Below are 23,498 nucleotides of genomic sequence, written 5' to 3' on the forward strand. Positions count from 1 at the left end.
AGCATGTTACTTTCCCTAAACTCTGTTGCAGACTCTTCTACTTGTTTCATTTTATTAAGCCACTTCTAGGCCAGTTCAAAAATTTTAAAAGAAATATTTTGAAGTTAAAGTTTTATTATTGATAATATTAAAACATCATGCTTCTTCTGAGAGGCACCTCCACATCTGTAGTTATGCATATGCCAGTTTTACCAATAACCAAGTTCATATAAATACAGTATTTGGTACAAAGGTATTTATTTGTTCAACACATTTTGTGCAGGGTACTTTAATAGACCCCATGGGAAATAAAAGATAAATAAGACAATGGGAAGAACATAGGAGCTTCTGGTCTACTAAGGTCATTAAGCAATATATATATTACAAAGTAAAAATAGACCCACAGTATAAAATATAAAGATAAAATGTTAAGGGGATTAAGAAACTGGGAGATATCACTTATAGCTAGAAAAATTTTCATTGAGGTCATAGCTTTTGACCTCAGTTTTGAAGAAAGGAAAGGATTTAGACATACGGAAGTGGGAATGGTTATTACAGAGCAGGAAACAGCAAGATTAACGTCTCAGAGATGTGCTTACACAGGATGCAAGGTGGAAGAGGAGTGGGGGCAGAGGAGATAAATTTGGCAAGTCCTGCTGGGGTCAGGTCACAGAGGGCTTTAAGGGCCAGACGAATTATTTGAATTTTGTTCATGAAGCGATTCTTAAGCAGAAGAAAGATCAATGTTCTAGCAGTAGTAGAATGGGTAGATGTAAGTAGGGGGAGATTAGAGACAGACTGAAAACTATGAGGGTCAAAATTAGAGTAATATTGAGAATGGAGGGAATATTGAGAGAAAAGAGAATAGTGAAAATGGTGATATTGTCCTGATAGCAGTGTTCCTGTGCATAATTCTCTAGAAAGCTTATGATTTTTGCATTAATACAGACACACAAATCTAAAGGTAGTTTGTATTTCTAAGTTGAATTTAGGGAATTGCTCGGTCCCAGGGTTCCTTCTTGGGCCTGTACCCTCTCCCTATGTTTACCATTCTTCTTTTGTTGCAGGCTGCAGGCATCGAATCTGCTTCCCTATGCTTCAGTCGTTGCTCCCACCCACTGTATCCCATGGGATTTTTATTCCTGCATAAGCCTTGCTGCTGAGTGTCAAGCAGTGTCCCTATACCCATGTTCTTTCTGTGTTGCTAAAAATAAATCCAAGGGCCCTTTACCTTTTGACAGTTTTAAAAACTATTCATCTTTTTAGAGAGACCTGTGGGGTAGCAAATATAATAGATATGGACAAATTGAAAGCTTATATAACAGACAAACTTTTCCACAAACAGGGTTCAAATATAGGCATACCTATTTTATTTTTCCAGTTAATTACTTTGACATTCATAGACCTCAGTAGCCTAAATCAGCAGCCTTCTTTTGAGGCAACCCATTCTCCAACAACTAATTACTATTTCCCCAATAACTCTAAGAGCCAATCCTCCTCTGATGCTAACCATTAAGGGAACATGATTCTGATCATTTCACTGATATTGTCATTTGTCATTCCTGAATAAAATTGCTGAGTTGAGGCCTAGCCCTGAACAACCTGACAGATGATGCCAGCTCACTATTCTGATGATACTTTTACTGATCCCAAATGGTCGGCAACAGTTCTTTAAAGGAGGATGAACCCACTCCCCTAGTGCCAAGTTCTTTCAAGAGTGCTCTAAATTGAAGCCTCAAAGTTAGAGATCTTAGCAATCATCTCCTTCAGTTTATACATACAGCCAGTGTGTAAGCCAGCTCTAAGAGTACTGGTTGAAGACATCTCGTAGAATCTTTTATCTTATAAATCCTAAATCCCCCTCACTTCCCAATACAAAAGTCTTGTTAAACCCTTCTCTGAGGACAGTGGGGCCTATTCACTCTATACTTACATAATTAAGGGAAATCTAACTTAAATGGTTCTTCACCCAGTCAGGAGGATCTTCTTCAACATGATTTTCTATCTCTGTCCAAACTGCAATGCAATCGTAAACTTCTCTTGCTAAAGAAGAAATAAACAATAAATTTAATCTCTAGTTAAATATCTCTCTGATAAGACATTTTACTACACTTAAAAAGTTTAAAAATCTTATGAATACATTGTGTTTTCTGATCCGTAGTTTGACTCTTCTGAGATGAAAATACCACATGACTTTGCCAATACTACTAACATTATGACTACCACTATCAACCCCAGAATGAATAGCATTAACATTTATTACGTGCCAGGCTAAGTGCTTTACATATTCTATCTTGTAAGGATAAAATAACAACTGATTGAAGTGGTATTATTCTCATCTTACAAATGAAGAAACTCGATTAATTTGCCTCAAAATAGACAACTAGTGAGTGGCAGAAGTGGTCTCAAACTAACACCTGTTTGACTATACTGCCTTAAATAGGTCCCAGGGTTTATTAATTGAGTGGCTGAATGTCTGCTTATTTTCCAAATAAGCATGATAACCATGCTTAGTTTTGCTCTCATATAGACAGATTCCTAGCATGAAAAATGATCACTTGCGTGATCAAGATAACATCATCAGTAATAAGTCATATGACTATCAGGTAGTCCCTAATAAGATGCAATAAGAATGGCCCATTACATCTGTGTTATTCTTCTCTAACTTTATAACCTCGGTCTAATTGGGACAAGACATCAGACTAAAACTGAGGAACCTTTTACAGAATATCTGACCAGTACTCTTTAAAAGCTTCAAGTTCGTAAAAGACAATGAAAGACTGAGAAATTATCAGATTGGAAGACGCTAAGGGGACAAGTTGAGGAAATGTAAAGTTATACCCTGGATTGGATCCTGGAACAGAAAAAAGACATTAGTATAAAAATTAGAGAAATCTAATAAAGTCTATAATTTCGTTAATAGTATAGCAATGTTAATTTTTAGTTTTAATGAATATACCATGGTTATATGAGAAATAAACATTAGGGGAAGTTGGGTTAATGAATAGAATTGTTATTTGAAGCAGTCGGTCAAGGGAATATGGATAATATTAGTCTTATTTTGAGGACGAAGTTTGTCCTGGTGATAATTCTTAGCTTTAGGTCCAGAAGAAGAATCAGGATAAGGAAATAAACTTAAACTGCTGACATGAAGATCTGTCATTTTAGATGTATGACATTGTGGTTAGAATAGTTAATCAAATTCATAGGCTATTTTAATGTTTTAATATCTTTTTTCTCTAACATTTGAAAAGAACTTCTGAAACTTATGTTTGACTTAGGCTGAAATGGAAGGATGCTTGTCCCACAAAGAAGGCTTTGTCTTTCCTTGTATCCTTGAAAGAAAATTAAATCAGCATGACTTTTTCCATCTCAGATAGTTTTTTTCTTTGAGGGTAGAGAGAAATATGGGACTATTCATTTTATTCTCCTTGGATTTGAGTTATGAAACAAAATATCTAAATTTTTCAATCCTAGAGAGAGATTTGGACTTGAAGTTTCTCTAGATTTCCTATAAAAAGGTACATAAGTGCTTGAGCCATGATTATTTTGACAAAGTGTATAGGAATAGTTTTAAAATGGTTAATTTTATCGTTATGTTTTTTATATATTAAATGAATTCTCTGGTATGATATATTCCATGTATTTCAATAATTTGGATTTTTCAAACTTGCTCCTGTATTTATAAATTTGGTAGATTTCCAGGGAATGTTAATAACTAATTATAAAGTCACTTACAATTAATAGTATTCTTTTCTCCTGTACATTTTCTCATTTGATTCTAACAACAACTCTGAGAGGTAGGCAAGGATGATTATCCATCAAATTACAGATGAGAAGTAATAATCCAAAAGTGACATGATAAGCCCAAGCTTGGATATCTATTAAATATCAGAAGGAGAAGAATTAATTCAAGGTCTTCTGATACCATACCCCATGTTCTTTCTGTTACATTAAACTTCCATGACTTTCAGTTCTGGGTTAGTATATGTCTCTGTGAACAAGGTCAGGAGTTCTTAACCTAGGGAGTGTAAAAGCATATGAAATGTAATGGTGAGTATGTACATATTTCTGTGGAGGAAGTCTATAACATACAATAACATTCAATAGATTCTCAGAGAAACCTGAGATACCGTCAAGTTTAAGAAGATTTATTATAAATGCTATATAGGAAAGATAGACATTCTTCTCACATTGCCAAAAACAGTAATGAAAATGTGGCTTATATTATCAAAAATGGAATCCCTTCTATCTCTTCTACTAATTTTTAACATGCACTCTATGACCATTTCTTTAATTAAGTTTTATTTTTGCTAGTCTTGAATTAATTTTTAAAGAGTCCAATAAACCAGATATTATGGGGATTTGAAATAAAAGTTTTTGTAGGGAAATCTATTAGCTTTCTTGACCAAACTGTTCATCTAAGGAAGCTGCACAATCCAGGAGAGGCAGCAGGAGAAACAAAAGGATATTAATGTTTAATAAACACTGTTTAAACCCTATGCTTAATGTTTTAAACATATGACCTCTCAGACTCCTCAGAATAACTTTGCTATCTTGTCCTTAGAGGCTGAGTTACTTAGCAATATAGCATAACTAATAAATGGCAGAGGTTAGATTTGAGCATAGTTCTATCTGAATCTAAGGCTTTCTCCGCTGTACCCTGAAATAGAATGGGCAAGATTAATATGGCAGTGTGACTCTCAAGTAAGCACAGGTCTGGATGTGGGTGATCATGATTTATCCACCTAGGAACTGGTCCATGGAAACAAATCCATGGACCAGTATCCATGGAGAATCATTTGAAAGGCAGGAATTAGGACATTTTAAATATCAAAGCTGAGTGCTTCTGACTTACTGAGGCTTAAATAGGCATTTGCCATGTGGGAGAGCTGAAGGCGAGTGTCATGGACCTAGCCAATGGGGTGAGAAGTGGGAGACAGGACAACTGGTACCAGGAGCCAGGAATTGAGAAACTAGGGACAATCATTGCAGTTCAGCCATTGAGAATATAGGGGAGTAAGGTCAAAGGAACCAGTAGGAAATGGGATTTAACAACAAACAGATAACTGAGGTTGATTGCATCAAATACCCTCTTCTTAGGTCAGAATCAATACCAAATTAAGGATTCAGAGGTAAGCCCAGAGGTAAAAATGAGGCAGCTTTACCAGTCAAGGTTAGAAGTATAAAAAGTAGAGAGTAAAATAAATTTAGTGATCTTTTTTTTAGTTAATCTAGTGTAGTGGTTCTCCATGTATGGTGCTCAGAGTAATACCATCATAACCTGGTAATTGATTAGAAATGCAGATACTTGGACCCAACACCAGACCTATTGAATCAGAAATTCTGGGCTAGGGCCCAGCAATCAGTGTTACAGCAAGCCCTTCAGATGATTGTGATGCATGCTAATATTTGTGGTATTGGTTCAGGGATAGACAAATAAATAGAACAAAAAAGAAAGCCTAGAAAAAACCCATGTGCATAAAGACATATGTCATATTGCAGAGAAGGTACTAAAGCTTAGAGATGAAAGGATGGACTTTTCAATGAATTGTAGAGCTTTGGTTACTTATAAGGAAGAAAATGAGATTGGACCTCTAACTTATATCATATGAGAAAAATAAAGTTCAGGTGGACTAAAGACCTAAATATGAAAGGCAAAACATAAAGTTTTTAGGAAGGCATCTGAATGGCCTTGAGGTGGGGAAGGATTTCTTCTACAATAGTATTAATGTAATAGCAGTACTTAGGTAGTTTTTATGTGTCACTGGTTTACACGCTTAACACATATCAACAAAGTTACTCTTCATAACAAACCTCTGAGAGTTATACTATTATTTTCTCCATTTTACAGAGGAGGAAACTGAGGAAAAAAGGGTATAAATAATTTACTTAGGGCCATATGGCTATTAAGTCATAAAGCCAGGATTTGAATCCAGGTATGGAGCTCCGGAGTGTATATCTTAACACTGTTAACCTATAACACTTATAAAAAGGGTAGAATACAAGCCACGAACTGAGAGAAGGTAAGTGTAACACATTAAACTGACAAAGAATTGCTTTTCTGGGAATATATGAAGAATGTGTACAAATCAATGTCAAAAATACTTCAGTAGACGCTTTATAAAAGAGGAAGCTCAGATGGCCAATAAACATGAAAACATGTTCCATCTCATTATAATCAAGGGAATGGAATTTAAAACCACAATCTGATACCACTTCAAGCTGTCAGATTGGCAGAAATTTTGAAAGCTGATGAGATCAAGTGTTGATGAGGATACAGAGCAACGAGACCATTATTCCATTGGTTATGGAGGTATAAATTGGTACCACCACTTTGAAAAACAGGCATTGCCTAATGGAGTTGATCATGTACAAACTCTATTATCTAGCAATTCCATTCCTTGATATACATACCCTAGAGAAAAGCATGCTCATGTGTACCAGAAGACACATGAAGTTTCACAGAAACATTATATCCATAATTCCAAAGGAAAACAACTCAAATGTTTAGAAGAATGAATAAGTAAATAGGGTGATATTCATGCAGTGAAATATAATATAGCAGTGAAAAATGAATGAAATAGAAGAAAACAATGAATTTTAATATAATGTTAAGAGTAGATAAAACTATATGATATATTATTTAATCATATATACAGAGAGGTAAAATTCTTAAAGAGCTAAAGAATGATTAAAACTTAGTCGCTTCTGGGGCAAGAGAAGGGAATGCAGTTGGGGAGCTCCACACAAGGGGCTTCATATGTCTTGCTAGTGGGTATCAAATTGTTGAGTTTATTGTTTAAATTGCACTGTCTTTAAATTTGTCTACTTCTGAATGAATGATATATTTCACAATTTAAAAATGAAGATTATTAAAGTTTTACAAGCTTAGATCAATAAAGCTGTTAGTGGGGAAAAGCTTTGCAAAGAAACTGGCTGGAATATGGGGCATTTGCAAACAGTGCTAGATATAAGTAGAAAACTAGAGCTCTCAGATCTTAGAATTGTATTGAGGTAGATCAGAAGCAATATCTCATTTCTTTAACAATTATTTTAAAATCCCATTCATCAGAGGAAATATTTAAATGACTATTGAGCCAGGAGAAGATTAACATGAAAAGCTTCTTCTAGGAGTATTGCAAGTTTATTAAGAAGAGCAAATTAAATCCTTCTGGCTTGCTTTCATTAAGTACATAGAAGTAATCTATAATATAGGAGAGAGAGAAAAAAAACATTGTATTAGTAGGTAGAAGATCTAGGTTCTAATTCTGATTTTCCTCTTGGCTGTGTGACCTTAAAAACTGAGTCAGCTTACATTCCTGAAGCTCTACCAACTGGGCATGTTGAGAGTATTAATATTTTACCACACATGGAGCTACTAATATTTGGAAGACACTTAAATATGTGATTTTAGCAAATTTTCACAATCTTTTGAAACAGGGATTATTCTTATTTTTCAGATGTGAAAATTTAACTTGCCCGCTAATATCAAACAGCTAAAAAGTTGCAAAGCTGAGACTAATGAATGCCCTAGAATTATAGTAAGGACTAAATTAAGTAATATATATTTAAATATTATGCTATGTACTTCATTTATAAGCCCAAAGTAAGAGCTCAGTAAATGTTAATATTGCTTCCTGACCATTCCACCCAGTATAGGATTCAGAATTCAAAGGCATAGGACTCAGGTATGAAGGACTTGGTCCTTGGCACTGTCAATATCAACATTTTGAGTTAAACAGGTTTTTGTTTGCTCATCTGGAAACTAAGCCACCACTTATGCTGTCATCTCTGTGAGAAAATAAGTTCTAAAATCTAGGTACTACAAGTTAATTTTTGGAACACAGCATGCACACAAATCAAGTATTAATAATTACCCATCATTATATAAACCTTTTACAATGGTTACAAAAGAATACAAATGTTAACATATTTGAGAAGCAACTTTTTAAGAAGCTAATACTGAGACCTTGTACTTTTTCTCTTTTCAAAATGAACTTTTGAAATGCAGAAATTGCTAATCAAATAATGGAGCAGTTGTGTAGATTTGAGATTTCTATGGCTGTATTTTGTCCATTAAAGAAAAAAAGTGAAGGAAGTAGAAATGACTTTCCTTGTTGAATTAACTGACTTAGCCTTCCCAAGTTGTGGCTCTGGAAATATGACATTTTTTATTTTTTATTTTTTGCTATTAAATTTTACTTCTGACTTTTCAAATAAACTTTTAAATCTGAATTTGGTAAGATCAGCTATCAAAAAATATTTTTGTACTTAGGCAGTACCCTTTTTGAGTATTCAGAATTTCTGTCTGAATATGGATTTCCTCTAAACATATTTTAGACTATTTGCCCTCAGAAATACAAGGAATGTTTAGCATAATAGCCCAATGTTCTCAACAATAAAGCTATCTTTTTTTTCCTCCAGAAAAGTTTTGCTCATTGCATAATGGCTTTTCCATGATTGTAGAAAGACAGAAGAACACTAAATACAGATGGTCTTTTGCCAAAATATTTAATTATTGAGTTTCTTTCATAACAAAAGATGAGACACTATTTTTTCATTATCTTTATAAAACCATGACCTAAATATGAAATTAAGAATTGTTAACAACTTTTCAATTTCCCATGTAAAAGCTTTTTCCAGTTGACAAAACTTTTTCTAGCTGTTTTTTAATAGTACCTTTAAATTATTGAGAGAGCTTATAATCAGCAATTTTCTGTTAATTTCAGACTCTATTTTAACTAGTAATTTGTCTCTTCCTAAACTAAATTGTTTTTGGTTATTAAAAATGAGGAAGAAAAAGAAAATCGATACATTTAGTTACCTATTTTTTTCTGTTTCTCGTTCTTTCCATGTTAGACTGACAACATGTAAACTGTCTGAGGAAGGAAGAAAGCAAGGCTTCTGAATAAATTAATTTCCCTTAATTAGAAGTATATCTTTGGTTATTCTGTGACTGCTTAAGTTAAAATTGATAACATGATATCAGAAGGTATGCCGTACTCACAATTTATAGCTTGTAAATCTTAGGAAGAAAATAAACAATGTTTTCGATAGCACAAAACATGACAAGACGTTTGACAATTTAGGAAAAAGTTAAATCAATTAGCTAGTTGGTACAAAAGCACATCAGGTCTTGTTGGCTTTAGTCCCACCTGATATAGGATTGCCGACCCTTTCTCTTGTCAATTTTTAAATTTTCTTCCTCAAAACCTTTTCTACCATGCACTTGCTTTTCCTAGCCACATTTTTGCTCCAAACTAGTAATTACTGCATAAATTCTTGCCATTTTTCTAGGGTTGTTAGCAGAATTTAAAAAGTAAATAACTTATTTTTATCTGTCTTTGCTTGCTAGAGATTCTAACCTATTCTCCTTACAAGTCTCAGAAAAAAATTCAAGATATAGGATCATTGTCATTATCTTCATATTTCTTTCATTTTCGAGTACTAATTATGTGCCAGACACTGTGCTAAGTACACTTTGTATGCAATCTTTAATTCTACAATAACCCTCCAAAGTTTGGTATAATCATCTTTTTTTTTATAAATGAGAATACTGAACAAGTATTCTACTTTAAGACAGAACAAGTTCTTGGGCCCAGCTAGCTGCCAGCAGAGCTGGAATTTGAACCAAGCTCTCTCTGTCTTCTCAGGCTACATTTTCCATGGACCCTGATACCTCCCTTCCTGTGTTCCACCCTTCCCACCCTGGTCAGTGTGATTATAAAATAATGGAAATTCTGAAGATTCTCCACCCACTCATCCTAAACAAAACAGAACCTTTAAAAAGACATTTGGGTTAGTACTTGTATGACATAAGTATGTACCCTATCTTGAGATGACACACCATTGCATTTCCTTTTAAAAAATTAAATAGCTTCATGTCAGATAATATCTGTTTACATTTTAAGAAATTTTAATTTTTCAAACCTTGTAATAGTTGCTCACACCTGTGAGCGTGATAAATTCTCTAAGCACTGGCACCATAAGAAAATCTGAGAATTCTGTTTGGGGTAATTTAAGAAATGTGCAGTATACACTTAGTTTTATTTAGTGCAGCGTATTTCTACAATGCTTGTGCTTCCTTTATAAATCTATATTCTTTTTTCTGATATAATTCTCCATACTATATTAACACTTTCCTAGCAACTAACCCATATCTATAAAGAGTGACACTAGACGAGCAATTTTATCTTACATTCTTTGTTAATTTCAATAGTATAGATTTCTGACTGCCATTCAAAATCCAGTTAGTTCTTTGCCCTTATTCTCCAGATATGAAGATGTGAGTCTTCGGTTCTTTCATGGATAAGCGTAAGTGGTTTGTTAACAGACCTCTTTTTTTCTTCATTGCATTTATATCATTGACCTTTGCTTCAAAAAGCATTCAACAGTCTTTAACAGAGGGAGACCATGAAAGGGGGTGTTGTAAAGGCTTTATTCTATAAAAGAAGTCACACAGGGAAAGCTTTATATTTGCTGAGTGATTTAATTCTTATACACGCAGGAATTGGCCATGGGCCATGAGTAACATGGTGGAAAAACGCTGCTAGTGCAGTCTCGCAATTAAACTTCTCTACTCCATTCTGTATATCTTTTTAAAAAAGAGAAAAAAGCATGTTTTTTTCCCGTTGCTTCAAAATCTATCCAGGAAGAGTGAAGCATGGTGTCTAGAGTAGTCAGCCATTTTTTTTTTTAGCGAGATTCATGAAGCCATTCGTGGGTTTTTTTTGTTAATCAGCTACTAAGGAGTGTATTCTCCAGGGAGAAAGATGCCTGCTTTAGTCAGCCTCCTGGGTGCCCAGAGCAGGATTATGAATGGAAAGTCTACTTACAAGAATAGCAACTACTTTGGGAACACTGGCTATATATGTTATTAATATATTATTAATGATTAATAATAATTATTAACATAATTTTAATGTAATTATCAATATGTTATTTGATATTTTAAGATAATACTTTTTTCTTGTAGGTGGGGAGTTAGGAAAACACCATCATTAAAAATAACTATTTTTCTGTATACTGAATAATACGTGTAGAGAAATGAACAAGGATATTTTGATTAACATTTTAAAAGCTTTGGGAATTGGCTGATGAAGTGTTGTTGGCCATTCTCTGAAAGTTACATTATTATATCCTTTATAATTTTTGACAGTATAGCAAGACTTAAATTGACTGGTTCCTTGTTGTTGGGTCATCAGATATTCCTGAACTTCAGACATGATGAATGCAGATTTACTTTTCTAGATCCTTAACTTAAGTACTGTGGGATATTCTTGTATAAGACTGTATATATGTATGTGCATGGACTTTTTTTCTTTTCTAATTTTTTGCAAAGTTACTTAGAAATGGTTGGTAATGTAAATTTCTGTTGCATCAAAAAAACAATGGTCATCTATATTATGATCAGTACAAGGTTTAAGCTTTAACTAAGCATTAAAGTATTTGAGCTTGTATCTTTGAGAACCTTGGACTTGCTAAGCCGAAGTTTCTCTTCAAGCAGTAAGTGCTCTTAGCTTTTGTTAAGGAAGATCTGAAATTTACTGGCAGTGAGAAAAGAGATGGGGTTTATTCTGGGCCAGGCAGAACAGCTTACTGGGGTTAGAACCCAAATAAATGGTGAACTGTGGTGCTTGGAATCTATAGAATGAAGCTCGGTACCCAAGTGAATATCAAGTCACTTGGCAGGCAAATTTCTTGTACAAATTTAGAGTCAAACTTAGGGAAGGATAGGTATCAAGGTATAGTTGGAAAAGTCTGGCATTATATAAATAATTACAAGGTATGAACAATAACTTTAACCTTTCTGAATTTCCTTGATCGTAAGATGAGGATTGTGAACTTTACCTGGTAGAGTTATTTTGAGGATTAGAGAGAATGTATATTTATTGATATAGGCCCTCAATAATGATGGCTCATTGTTTTTGTCATCAGCCACAGCACGTCATTGTCTTCACATTTTTCTGTAAAATTTTTTGTTAGACAAGAAATTGCATAACCCAATACACTAGGCAGCTTTAAGATAGAAATACAGATTTTGAAAAGTGACTTCTCAAGATACTGACTTTCTTTGCCATCTGGACTGGTTTTGTTTGAGGAAAGCTCTGAAAAATATTGTATGTAGAAATGTTATTCTACTTTTCTACTCCTTTTTGGTATACCGTGAAATATTGTAGAGAATCATGGTAAGTGGGATAGAGAAGTAAACTTCAACTCCAGCTGCTCAAAATAGTTTTTTTAGGGACAGAAGAGAAAAGCTTTATTATTTTCCCTGGGGGATGCTGACAAACAGAGAGGCACATCTCCAATAATTAAAATAATAATAATAATAATAATCCTTAGGTTTGCATACCACAAGTAGAATACACATGGTTTAAAGTTGCTTTACTTCCAATCTGCAAAGGTGAAAGCAAAGTTCCAATAACTCTCAAATTTAGAACTCCTATTTTTACTACAGAAATAGCAATATGGGAAGTAGCATATTGCTATTGCTATCAGGATTGCTTTACCTGATATGTGTAAGAGCTGTGTAAGTTTTAACAATTTGAGCTTGGGCTCCTGAACTAAAATTAACAATACCATAAGGGCTCATTATTAGGAGCCGAATCTCTTTAAAAAATTATATCGAAAAGCAATTCTACCTTGGATTATCTCCCATACAATATGACTGGTGCCAAAATCTACTCAAAGTCTAAAATTTTAAGTTCCAGAATGAGCATATTAAAGAAGTGTCACACTGTTGGAAAAAAGGGAAAGAATTTTAGCTGTTCTGAGAACCGTGGTAATTAGTCTGGCTCTTAATCTTTCTTTCTCCCTCCCAATGCTTAACTCTAAAACTCAGTTTGTGTATTTATTGAACATTTATTTATCAAGCATATATTAAATGCCTACAACAAACCAGGTACTATACTAGATTCTGAGAGCATTAAGATGGCTAAGATATGGACCCTGGATTCAGCAAACTTACCAAGAAGGATGTAAGAAAATGTGATACATATGTACAATGGAATATTACTTGGCCATAAAAAAGAGTGAAATCCTGCCATTTGTGACAAAGTGGATGGACCTAGAGGGTATAATGCTAAGAGAAATAAGTCAGAGAAAGACAAATACCATATGATTTCACTTATATGTGGAATCTAAGAAAACAAAATAAATGAATAAACAAAACAGAAACAAACTCACAGATACAGAGAACAAATTGATGGTTGTCAGCGGAGAGTAGGGGTTAGAGGGCTGGGTGAAAAAAGGTGAAGGGGTTCAGAAGTACAAATTGGCAGATATAAAATAGTCATGGAGATATAAAGTATACCATAGGGCATATAGTCAATAATATTGTAATAACTATGTATGGTACTAGACTTATCGGGTGATCACTTTGTAAGTTATCTAAATGTCTAATCACTATGATCTATACCTGAAACTAATATTGTATATCAAATGTAATTGAAAAAAAAGTGAAAAAAAAATAGTATAATATCCATAGGCTTGTGCTAGGTCTTGAAGATAATAATAAAAAAAGTTTTATGATATAGTCTTTGCTTCAGGTCTTTAATAATTTTAACTAGAGAAATGAGAATTACATGTATGAAAGACTATAGAACAGACCATAATTAAGATTAAAATGCAAGGTAGAGAGAAAAGGCCTTTGCAGACCAGTCAGAGAAAAGTTTCATGGAAAAAGATGAGCCTGAAAGCAGGAAAGTTTTTGAGGAATGATTGTAGAGGAAATAACAATACCAACATATTTTGAAAGAAATTTTGACAGAAATTGATGACATATTGGGTTTGGTTTGAGTGAGTAAGTGTAAGAGCATGGGGTAGAGAGAGAGGACTTAAAAATGACAACAGAGATTTAAGTTTCACTGATTGGAAGAGGTGATATTGTTGAAAGAGACATCTAAGAAGAGAAAGTGGGTTTATAGGAAGAGATGAGATATTAAATAAAATATTTTTCTTACTTCAGATTTTTAGTCTTTTGGGTTGACGTCTAGAATTTTTATATAAATTTAATCTAGAAAGCAACAGAGGTGCCCATTATAGTCATTTTACATAACTGTGAATTCCACTTTAATTACCAGAAACATTTTAATACAGCCTATACTTAAAGTAGAAAGTTATATCAAGTTTCTAGCATATAAATGGACATTAGTTGACACATTCATTGAGATCCTGATCTTCATATTCTTCATCCAGGAGCTAGGTTGGGTGAAGGCTAGGTGTTTTTCCTTCTCCAGACTGGACAGTGTGAATGCTGATAGAACTGTGGAATGACTCAGGAATGAGATGTAGCATTAGTACTGGTTCTAGCCCAAGCGCTTATTTATAAACAGAGATGTCTAAGCACCAACTTACATTCTCCATGGCTCTTTTATCATTTATTTTTAATTGCCCAAGTGCAGAGGATTAAATAGTCACAAATTATTAGTGTTAGTACTGTTAATTGTATTTATATAGTCATGAAACTTCAAGTTCCAATTCAAAATAAAAATCACTCAATACCTCTTGTAACTAGAATCTAATTGAAACAATTTCTACATTAAGATCAACTTATGATGGGATTCTAGGCAACAAAATTTTCAACTAACTTACTTTTGTTTATTGTCTTTACTTTTATTTGCAGTTCTGGGAAATGCCAGTGTAAAGTGGGGGTTACTGGCTCTACATGTGATCAATGCCAAGATGGATATTATCACTTCAGTAAGAGTGGCTGCTTGCCCTGCCGATGCAATAACCGGTCTGCCAGTTGTGATGCCCTCACAGGTACACACTCTCTTTGTTTTTTATGTAATTAGTCTATTGTTCTTTTCATTTTGAGGTCCTTCCTCTATAGGTTGATTCTATCCAAACAGTTTGTAAGGGTCTTTCTCCTCTAAGTCGGATGTAATAGGTCATAGCAAGGCAAACTCCTGCAATAACAACTTGAAAAAAAATATGTTTCAAAAATCATATCGGTTAGAGAGCTATGGAAGCAAGGAGGATGATATAAACTAAAATTTCAGAAAGGCTAGAACTTTTCCTAAGTGAGTTGATGGTCACAGCCATTTCTTTTCCAGGGGACATTTGCTGATTCTGGGCACAGGCTAAAGAGCAAGCTTGGCCCAAGCAAAGGAATTTTTGGGGAAAGGGTTGCAAGAAGAGCTTTTGGCAGTCATTAGGGGCTCGCGTGATAGATTGGAAACTAGAGGAGCCCTAAACACGAGGCCTTCAGGGACATGAAGGAAAATGACTGCGCAGGAGATAGAAGGCTGCCCCAAAAGTAGAAAGAAATCTCCCAGCCTTGTGGTGCTAGGAGACAAAATTTCTTTAGAGAGGGTGTGGGATAACATACAGCCATCTCTTTCTCAAGATGTTGCCTAATTTTGAAGGTGCATGGAGTGGGACCTACGCTCAAATCACCAAAGGGAAATGCTGAATCTGTTGCAGTCTTTCAGGGCTGAGGAGACCCAGGCCTGTTAGGCTCTCCATCAAAAGCCTTCAAGAGCCATGCTCAAGAATATGATGAACCACAGGTGCATTGACTCATACGAAAATTACAGTCCATCCTCAACCCATCTCAATTTCTGACTGGATAGAGGTGATCCTCTTATTGTATTTACCTAACACAGGAAAGGGAAGTCATCTGTGGTTCCAGACTGTGTCTGGCATACAATCAAAAATGGTAGATAATGCTGAGGTAGGAAAATAAGACCAACAGTAAAGAGAAAAACAGTCGAAGCAGACCACAGGTGGTCCAGATGTTAGAGTTAGCATGTGACTTTAAAATAACTAAAATATTTTATGAAAATAGAGGAAAAACCAGACCAAATAAGTGAAATGAGGCAAAATTTCAAGAGAATTGGCACCTATAAAAAAATCAAAAGAACAGTCTGGAACAGAAAAATACAACATCTGAAATTAATAACTCATTGCATGGATTTAACAGCAGACTGTATATAGTGAAGACAAGGTTAGTAGATTCAAATATAGCTCAATTAAAAATATCCAAACTAAAGCACAGAGGAAAAAAATGCAATGGAAAGAACAGAGCAGGAAAAACAGGTGGGATACAGCCAATAGTCTAACATAAATGTAATTGGAGGCTCACAAAGGAAGGAGGGAGATATTGAGGCAGAAGGAATATCTGAAGAGATAATGGCCAAGAATTTTCCAAATTAACAAAACATGTCAACTCACCGATTCAAAAAGCTCAGCAAACCCTAGGCAGTTTAAAAAACAAAATACCCATATCTACGCCAACTTAGCCCAACTATAAAAACAAAAGATAATTAAATTTTCTGGTCTTTGGTTTTCCTAAATGTAAGGAAATCATTTTTTTCCCAATAAAAAAATCAGTCTGACAAATACAAGTGTATTTATGAGAGCAAAGTAGCAAAATATTTGAAGTTATGAAAGTACCCTGGAAAAGTCTGTGTTGCAAGCTTGTTTTTCATTCTAATCCTCTACTCTATGGTAAAACAAATTCGTTTGGAAGAAATTGTGGGATTTTTTCCCCCCTCTATTATGTGATCTGGTTCCTGCCTACTTGCCAATTTTATCTTGTGCTATTCTTTCTCTTTACTGTCTGTGATCCAGTCATACTGGCTTATATTCTCAAAACAAGTTATGTTCCCTTGTCCCAAGGTTCTCATACGTGATCTTTCCTTTGCCTTTCTAATATCTCCACCCCTGCCCCGTTACTTTAATAAATCATATCCTTCCTTCAGTTAAAGGTTATTTCATAAGAAAGTTCCTGATGCTCCAAGATAAACGACAGTTCCCAGTTACACACTCTCATACACACATATTTTTTTTCATAGCACTTATGACAATTTGTAATTGTATATTTGAGTCACAGATGGCGTATTCACTACATTGTAAGTTCCACATTAGTTTTGTCACCACTGTACATAATCTCTAGCACAGAACTTGGCACATAGTAAGTACTCAGTGAATTGTTATTGAATAAATGAACAAATGAAATAAAGAGGAAAGATGACTTTCAATCCTGGTTAATGGCAGAATGCTTCATCTTAATGAGTTGATTTAAATTGCTCCCTAGATCTTGTGGTACCAGGAAGCAGCCTACATTGCTGGTTCTCACTTCTCACTTTCCTTGCATCGACATTAAGTAAATCCCAACCTGTCCAAGCTCTGGAGATAATTTCAGGCAAAATAAATTCTTTTCATAGTTATGATTTGTAAAAGTTGCTAGTAATAAGAAAAATAAATGGTTTCCCTATTTCAAAATATAATAAAAGTGGTATATCCAACATGAAGGACCGCCAATACTTGATTTAAAACTACTAGCTTAATGTAAAATCAGTCTTTTGTCTCAAATGAGATTTTTTTTTTTTCTAACAGTGCTGCGGTTGCCCTCTGGTGGCCACTGACCATGTTTTCATATTCCTTATTCCTATTCCCCCCATATCCCCAGTAATTCTGTTTCTAGGAATATATCCTGAGGAAATAATTCTAAATTCATAAAAAGCTTTATGTTCAAAGATGTTCACCAAAGTGGTAGTTATAATTCTAAAAAATTTGACAACCCTATTTATAACAACAGGGAATGAAGTAAATTATAGGCAATAATAATTATGTATGATGTCAGATGGGTACTAGACTTATCGGGGTGATCACTTTGTAAGGTGTATAAACGTCTAACCACTATGTTGTACACCTGAAACTAACTCCCTATGCTGTACTTTACACGCCATGACTGTTTTAATAACTTGCAATTTGTACATCTTCATCCCTTCCTCTTTTTCACCCAGCCTTGTAACCCCTCCCATCTGGCAACCATCAAAATGTTCTCTGTATCTATGAATTTGTTTCTGTTTTGTTCATTCATTTATTTTGTTTTTTAGATTCACATATAAGTGAAATCGTATTATATTTGTCTTTCTCTGTCTGATTCAAAATCTTAATGACAAATTTCTTAGGGTAATTTTTTTTCTTTCTACTCTCCTGTATTTTTAAAATTTTATTTATTGAGCACATATTTCCCTTAAAATGGAGGTGGGAGGACTGTTATTTTTTAAACTAGCACTTCATGTTCATAGTATCCTTCTTTCAAAGAACTCAGAATCTCCCGGTATTCACAGCGTCCCAAGAAAAGTAATGACCTTAGCAGCTAGACTGAATTGACCCCTTTCCAACTCCATGACTTTTCTCTTGAGGATATCACACTTTCCTGTCCCTCTAGCTCTGCTAGATCTTCCTCTGTTCAGCTGTAAGCACTGGAGCACCTCAGAGTTGTCCTGAACATGCCTGTCTTCTCCATTTCTATGCTCCATAAATCATCTCATTTGGTCCCCTGATTTAATTTAAATGCCATCTACATATGTGCTGATTACCAGATTTATATTTCTTACTTGATCTTCACACTCAAAAATCTGACAGTGCACTTGACATGTCACTTGAATGCTTTAATTGGCATCATTATTCTAACACATCCAAAACAACTTTTTGCCCTGAAGCCAAGACTGCTTTACTCCTAGTGTTCTTCATTTTGGTGACTGGCACCATTCACCCAGTTGCTCAGTCCCAAAGCCTAGGAGTCGTATTTGATTCCTTTCTTTTCCTACTGCAAATATTTAATCTATCAGCAAGTTCTACCAGCCTGACATTCAAAATAGTACCCTGATTCTGACCACTGTTCATGACCTTTATTGCTATCATTCTTGCCTAAGCCACTGTCTTCTCTCTGAACTTCTTTGACACTCTCTCATCCAATCTCTCTCCCTTTTCTTTCTGGCTCTCATCCCCCAGCCCCACTTCACCACAGTCCAGTCTCCACATAACAACCAGAGTGACCTTTTTAAAATATAAAAGCAGATCGTTTCATTCCCATGCTTAAACCCTCCAACGACTTCCTATCCCTCTTGGAATAAAATTCGAACTTCTTTTCATGGCCTGTATGACTTTTACATTTTCCAGCCTCTGCCTTTCTCTCTGACCTTGTCTCCTGTTACTCTCTCCCTTGTTCACATGGACTTAGCCTTCTTTCTGTTTGACAGGTTGAAGTTTGCCTTCTGTCCTATAGAGAGGATCAGGCATTTCTTCCTACAACACACAGTACCTTGCTGTATTTCTGACAGGTTTACGTGTAAACTGTGATGTGGAAAAATAAATAAAGAAAAGTCTTTTTACAGGTGGCAATTTATGTTTTCAAAGCTTTGTCACTGAATTTGGTTTAAAAGGAATCCTACATTCTTCTCCTTGACCACTTATTTTCTTGGTTACTGCCACCAGATTTCTTGATGCTTAGCCAAGGAGCATGAGATCATCTTCAGGAAACATTCATTCCTTCCCTTTGGGGATGACAGCGGCGGGGGGGTGGGTGGGATGGGTGGGTGATCCTTTCCTTTGGCCATAGCTCAGCAAAAAGAATGTGAATTTTAAGACAGTATTATTATATTTGGATGGTTCCAGGCAGAACATAATGAACAGAGTTAAATTTCAGCTAATTTTTAAGTATCATAAAAGAAGGATCCTCAAATTTTCAATTTTAAAGGGAACTTAGGTCTCATCTAGTTCAGCTTTCTAAATTTATAGATGAGGAAACTGAAGCATAAAGAGAAAAGCTATCCTGTGGAATAGTCTTTTACCCTTTGAAATATTTATACTACAGTAAGTCATTAGCCAAGGAATTATTATCCTATTTAAAAGATTAAAAAAGTGAGACTCAGAGAAGCTATTTGCTGAAGGTCACATAGCTGGTAAAAGGTTCAGCTAGGAGTGAAACTCAGATCAGATGTTAATTCCTATGCCATTTTTCTTATGTTGCGTTGCCTCACACAGAGGAGTTATAAGCTGTTAGAAAAATAAATTCACATTATTAGTTCTTATAGTACATGGATTTTAATGGTAGTGATCTTTACTTTTATTATAAAAATCAATTTTCAAGTTCCTATATGAAGTATTTTAAAATTGCTTGAGTTTTTGAAATATTTTACAATATGTGTGATAGATTTTACAATGTATTAGTTTTGTAATTAGAAAAAAAAATCAAGACAATAAAAGTGAAAACGATACATGCATACCAGAGACAATTTGAAAATTAGAGGGAAAAAAAGAACGGTGAAAAGACTGTTGCTCCTCACGACTATTGTTAGCATCCTGGTGCATTTATGTCCGGTCTGTCTTTAGTACATTAATTTTCTTTCTCTATAGCTGTGTTTCAGGTGCATGGTAGTTTTAAAGCAATGTAGAGTGATCAGCTTTTAAGAACAGATAAGTCTTATTGTTATACTTATTTTCATCTTTACTTTTGAGATAACATATTTACCATGTAAAGGTCTTTTTTTCTTATTAACTTCTCATTGCAGAGTATGTCTCGAAATAACTAAAAATAAGAAATCTTTCTGGAAAAAACTTTGAATATTCTAATATAAATGATTTAAGAGAGTGAAGTTATATTGTGATAAGCACAAAGACAGAGGTTTGGAGTGTTATTTAGAATAGTAAAAAGCCCCCAAATAATAAGCATGTAGGCCCAGTAGCACTGTAGGAGCAAAGTATTAAAAGTATATATTTACCATTTTTTAATAAGAGTAGCAACATGACCTTTTTTTGCCACATTGCAAATGGCATGTTATTTGACCACATCTTGCCCCAAATGTCCATATTCTGTTACAACTGTTAAATTTTTTTGAGATATTTTTATACTAAAGTTTAAGACTATCTGAACTTTTTCTTAAAAATTATTTCCATTGGACATTTTTAATAGGAAGAGAGCAGGTAAGCAAATTTTATACATGATGTAGGTTTTGACTTTTCCAGCCTGCAGAATACTTTGACATTTGAGATTATTTTATTTTTAGAGTCAAAATCTGGAGTGTGCTAGTACGTTTTTCAGCAATTTGTATTGTCACAAAGATACATATCTAAAGTGGGATAAAAATATAAGAGTTTCTGGAAGGAAATGAGTACTTTAATTATTTATCACTGTATGCTAAATTTATCACTATTTGTTATACATGTGAAAAATATCATTAACATGATCAGGCGTAAAGAATTATGATTTTTTAAGTGACAATATTTACATGCAAGTTTGATTTAATTCAAAGTGTTCAGATAATAAACTTTTGAGAATATCTTTACCAATAAGTTCATGAAGTTTTAGGGAATTCTGCTTTAATTCCTTAACTAAAATTTGATTGGAAAAATTGAAGAACTTGATAAATTCCTAGAAACAGACAACCTTGCAAGACTGAATTATGAAGAAATAGAAAACCTGAATAGACAGATTACAAGTAATGAAATTGAGTCAGTAAATTAAAAACTCCCAAAAAACCAAAGTCTGGGACCAGACAGCTTTATAGGTGGATTCTACCAAACATTTAAAGAAGAGTTAAAACCTACCTTTCCTTCACAAATTATTACAAAAAATTGAAGAAGAAAGAACACTTCCAAACTCTAGCATTACCCTGATACCAAAACTAGATAAAGTAGTCACATTCGCACACCAAAATTACAGGTCAATATAATATCCCTAATGAGCATAGATGCAAAAATGCTCAACAAAATATTAGCAAACCAAATATTATTGTCCATCACCACGCACCAAAATTAACCCAAAATGGATTAAGGACCAGAATATAAGACCTGAAACAATAAATTGCATAGAAGAAAACATAGGTACTAAAATCATGGACCTTGGACTTAAAGAGGATTTTATGAATTTGACCTCAAAGGCCAAGGAAGTAAAAGCAAAAATAAGTGAATGGGACTATATCAAACTGAAAAGCTTTCTGCTCAGTAAAAGAAACCATCAACAAGGCAAAGAGGCAGCTATCCAAATAGGAGAATATATTTGCAAACAATGCCTCCAATAAGGACCTAATATCCAAGATATACAAAGAACTCATACAACTCAATAACAACAGAAAAACAAGCAATCCAATTTAAAAATGGGCAGAGGACCTCAACATGAAGACATACAAATGACCAACAGACATATGAAAGGATACTCAATTTCACTAGTTATTAGGGAAATGCAAATCAAAACCACAATGAGATGCTATCTCACACCTGTTAGAATGGCTGTTATCAACAGGACAAGTAATAAGTGTTGGAGAGGATGTGGAGAAAAAGGAACCCTCATACACTGCTGGTGGGACTGCAAATTGGTACATTTACTGTGGAAAATACTATGGCGCTTTCTCAAAAAACTAAGAATTGAACTACCTTACTATTCAGCAATCCTTCTACTGGATATTTACCCCCCAAATCTGAAAACATTTATCTGAAAAGATATATACACACTGATGTTCATAGCAGCATTAATTAGGGTGGCCAGGACATGGAAGCAACTGAAGCGTCTTACAATAGGTGATTGGATAAAGAAGCTGTGGTACATATATACAATGGAAAATTAGGCTCCTATAAAAAATTTATTGTTTATTAAACACAAAATATATATACATAGTTTGAGGGTCAAATTTACATTAAAAATACATTAAAAAGATCATACACTATGATCAAGTGGGATTTATTTCAGGGTTGCAGGCATGGTTCAGCATCTGCAAATCAATCAGTGTGATAAACCAAATTAACAAAATGAAAGATAAAAATCATATAATCATCTCAATAGATACAGAAAAAGCATTTGACAAAATTTAACAAAGGTGGCATATGATAAGCCCACAGCTAACATCATACTCAATGGTGAAAAGCTGGAAGCTTTACTTCTAAGATCAGGAACAAGACAAGGATGCCATCTCGTGCTCTTTTTATTCAACATAGTATTGGAAGTGCTAGCCACAGCAATTGGGCAAGAAAAGTAAATAAAAGGCATACGAGCTTAATTAAATTCAGAAGTTATGGATGACTGACTGCTACAAAACTCTTGGCCACTGAGCAAAGTGCCTGTTGGACATGTGCACTTAAAGACAGTTGGATTTCTGGCGATTTGGGGGAAAGACACTTGGTCATCAGGGTTTCATTAGGGTTGGTGGATCTCCTCCTGAGTTCCAGTGGCTGCCATTCTGTCTTTTTAATTATGAACAACTGTTAGTTTAGTTTTATCATTAATATAGTTTGTTATGAGTTTGGTTTACCCCATGGTGGTTAATGATGAATATTTACCTTTACAGTGTTCTGGCCTATAATTTTTCCAGGAACTAGAAGACTGTGAAAAAACATGTGCTTCCTATAAAAACAGATATACAAGTTGGAAAGGAAAAGAAGAAGTAAAACTGTCTCTATTTGCAGATGACATGATACTATAGATAGAAAACCCTAAAGATGTCATGAAAAACTATTAGAACTAATAAGTGTTCAGTAAAGTCACAGGATATAAAATTTATATACAGAAATCAATTACTAATTAGCTATTAGAAAGAGATATTAAGAAAAAAATCCCATTTACAATTGCATCAAAAAAATAAAATAAGGAGTAAATTTAGCCAACTAGATGAAAGACCTGTACTCTGAAAACTAAAAAAAATTGCTGAAAGAAATTGAAGTTGACACAAATAAGTGGAAAGATATATTGTGCTCATGGATTGGAAGAATTAATATCATTAAAA

At 34.3% G+C, this 23,498-nt stretch overlaps 1 protein-coding gene across 1 annotated transcript in view; it reads left to right on the forward strand.

Annotated features, from left to right (window-relative positions):
• Nucleotides 1–23,498, forward strand: part of MEGF9 (multiple EGF like domains 9) — a 91,009-nt gene that overhangs the window by 47,904 nt on the left and 19,607 nt on the right. Inside the window, exon 3 of the mRNA XM_039866754.1 lies at nucleotides 14,609–14,748. Within this exon, the coding sequence (XP_039722688.1) occupies nucleotides 14,609–14,748 (140 nt within the window). The remainder of the gene's footprint in view (nucleotides 1–14,608; nucleotides 14,749–23,498) is intronic.

The sequence above is a fragment of the Pteropus medius genome, unplaced genomic scaffold (genome assembly GCF_902729225.1).
Source record: "Pteropus medius unplaced genomic scaffold, Ma_sr-lr_union100, whole genome shotgun sequence".
NCBI classification, from domain to species: domain Eukaryota; kingdom Metazoa; phylum Chordata; class Mammalia; order Chiroptera; family Pteropodidae; genus Pteropus; species Pteropus medius.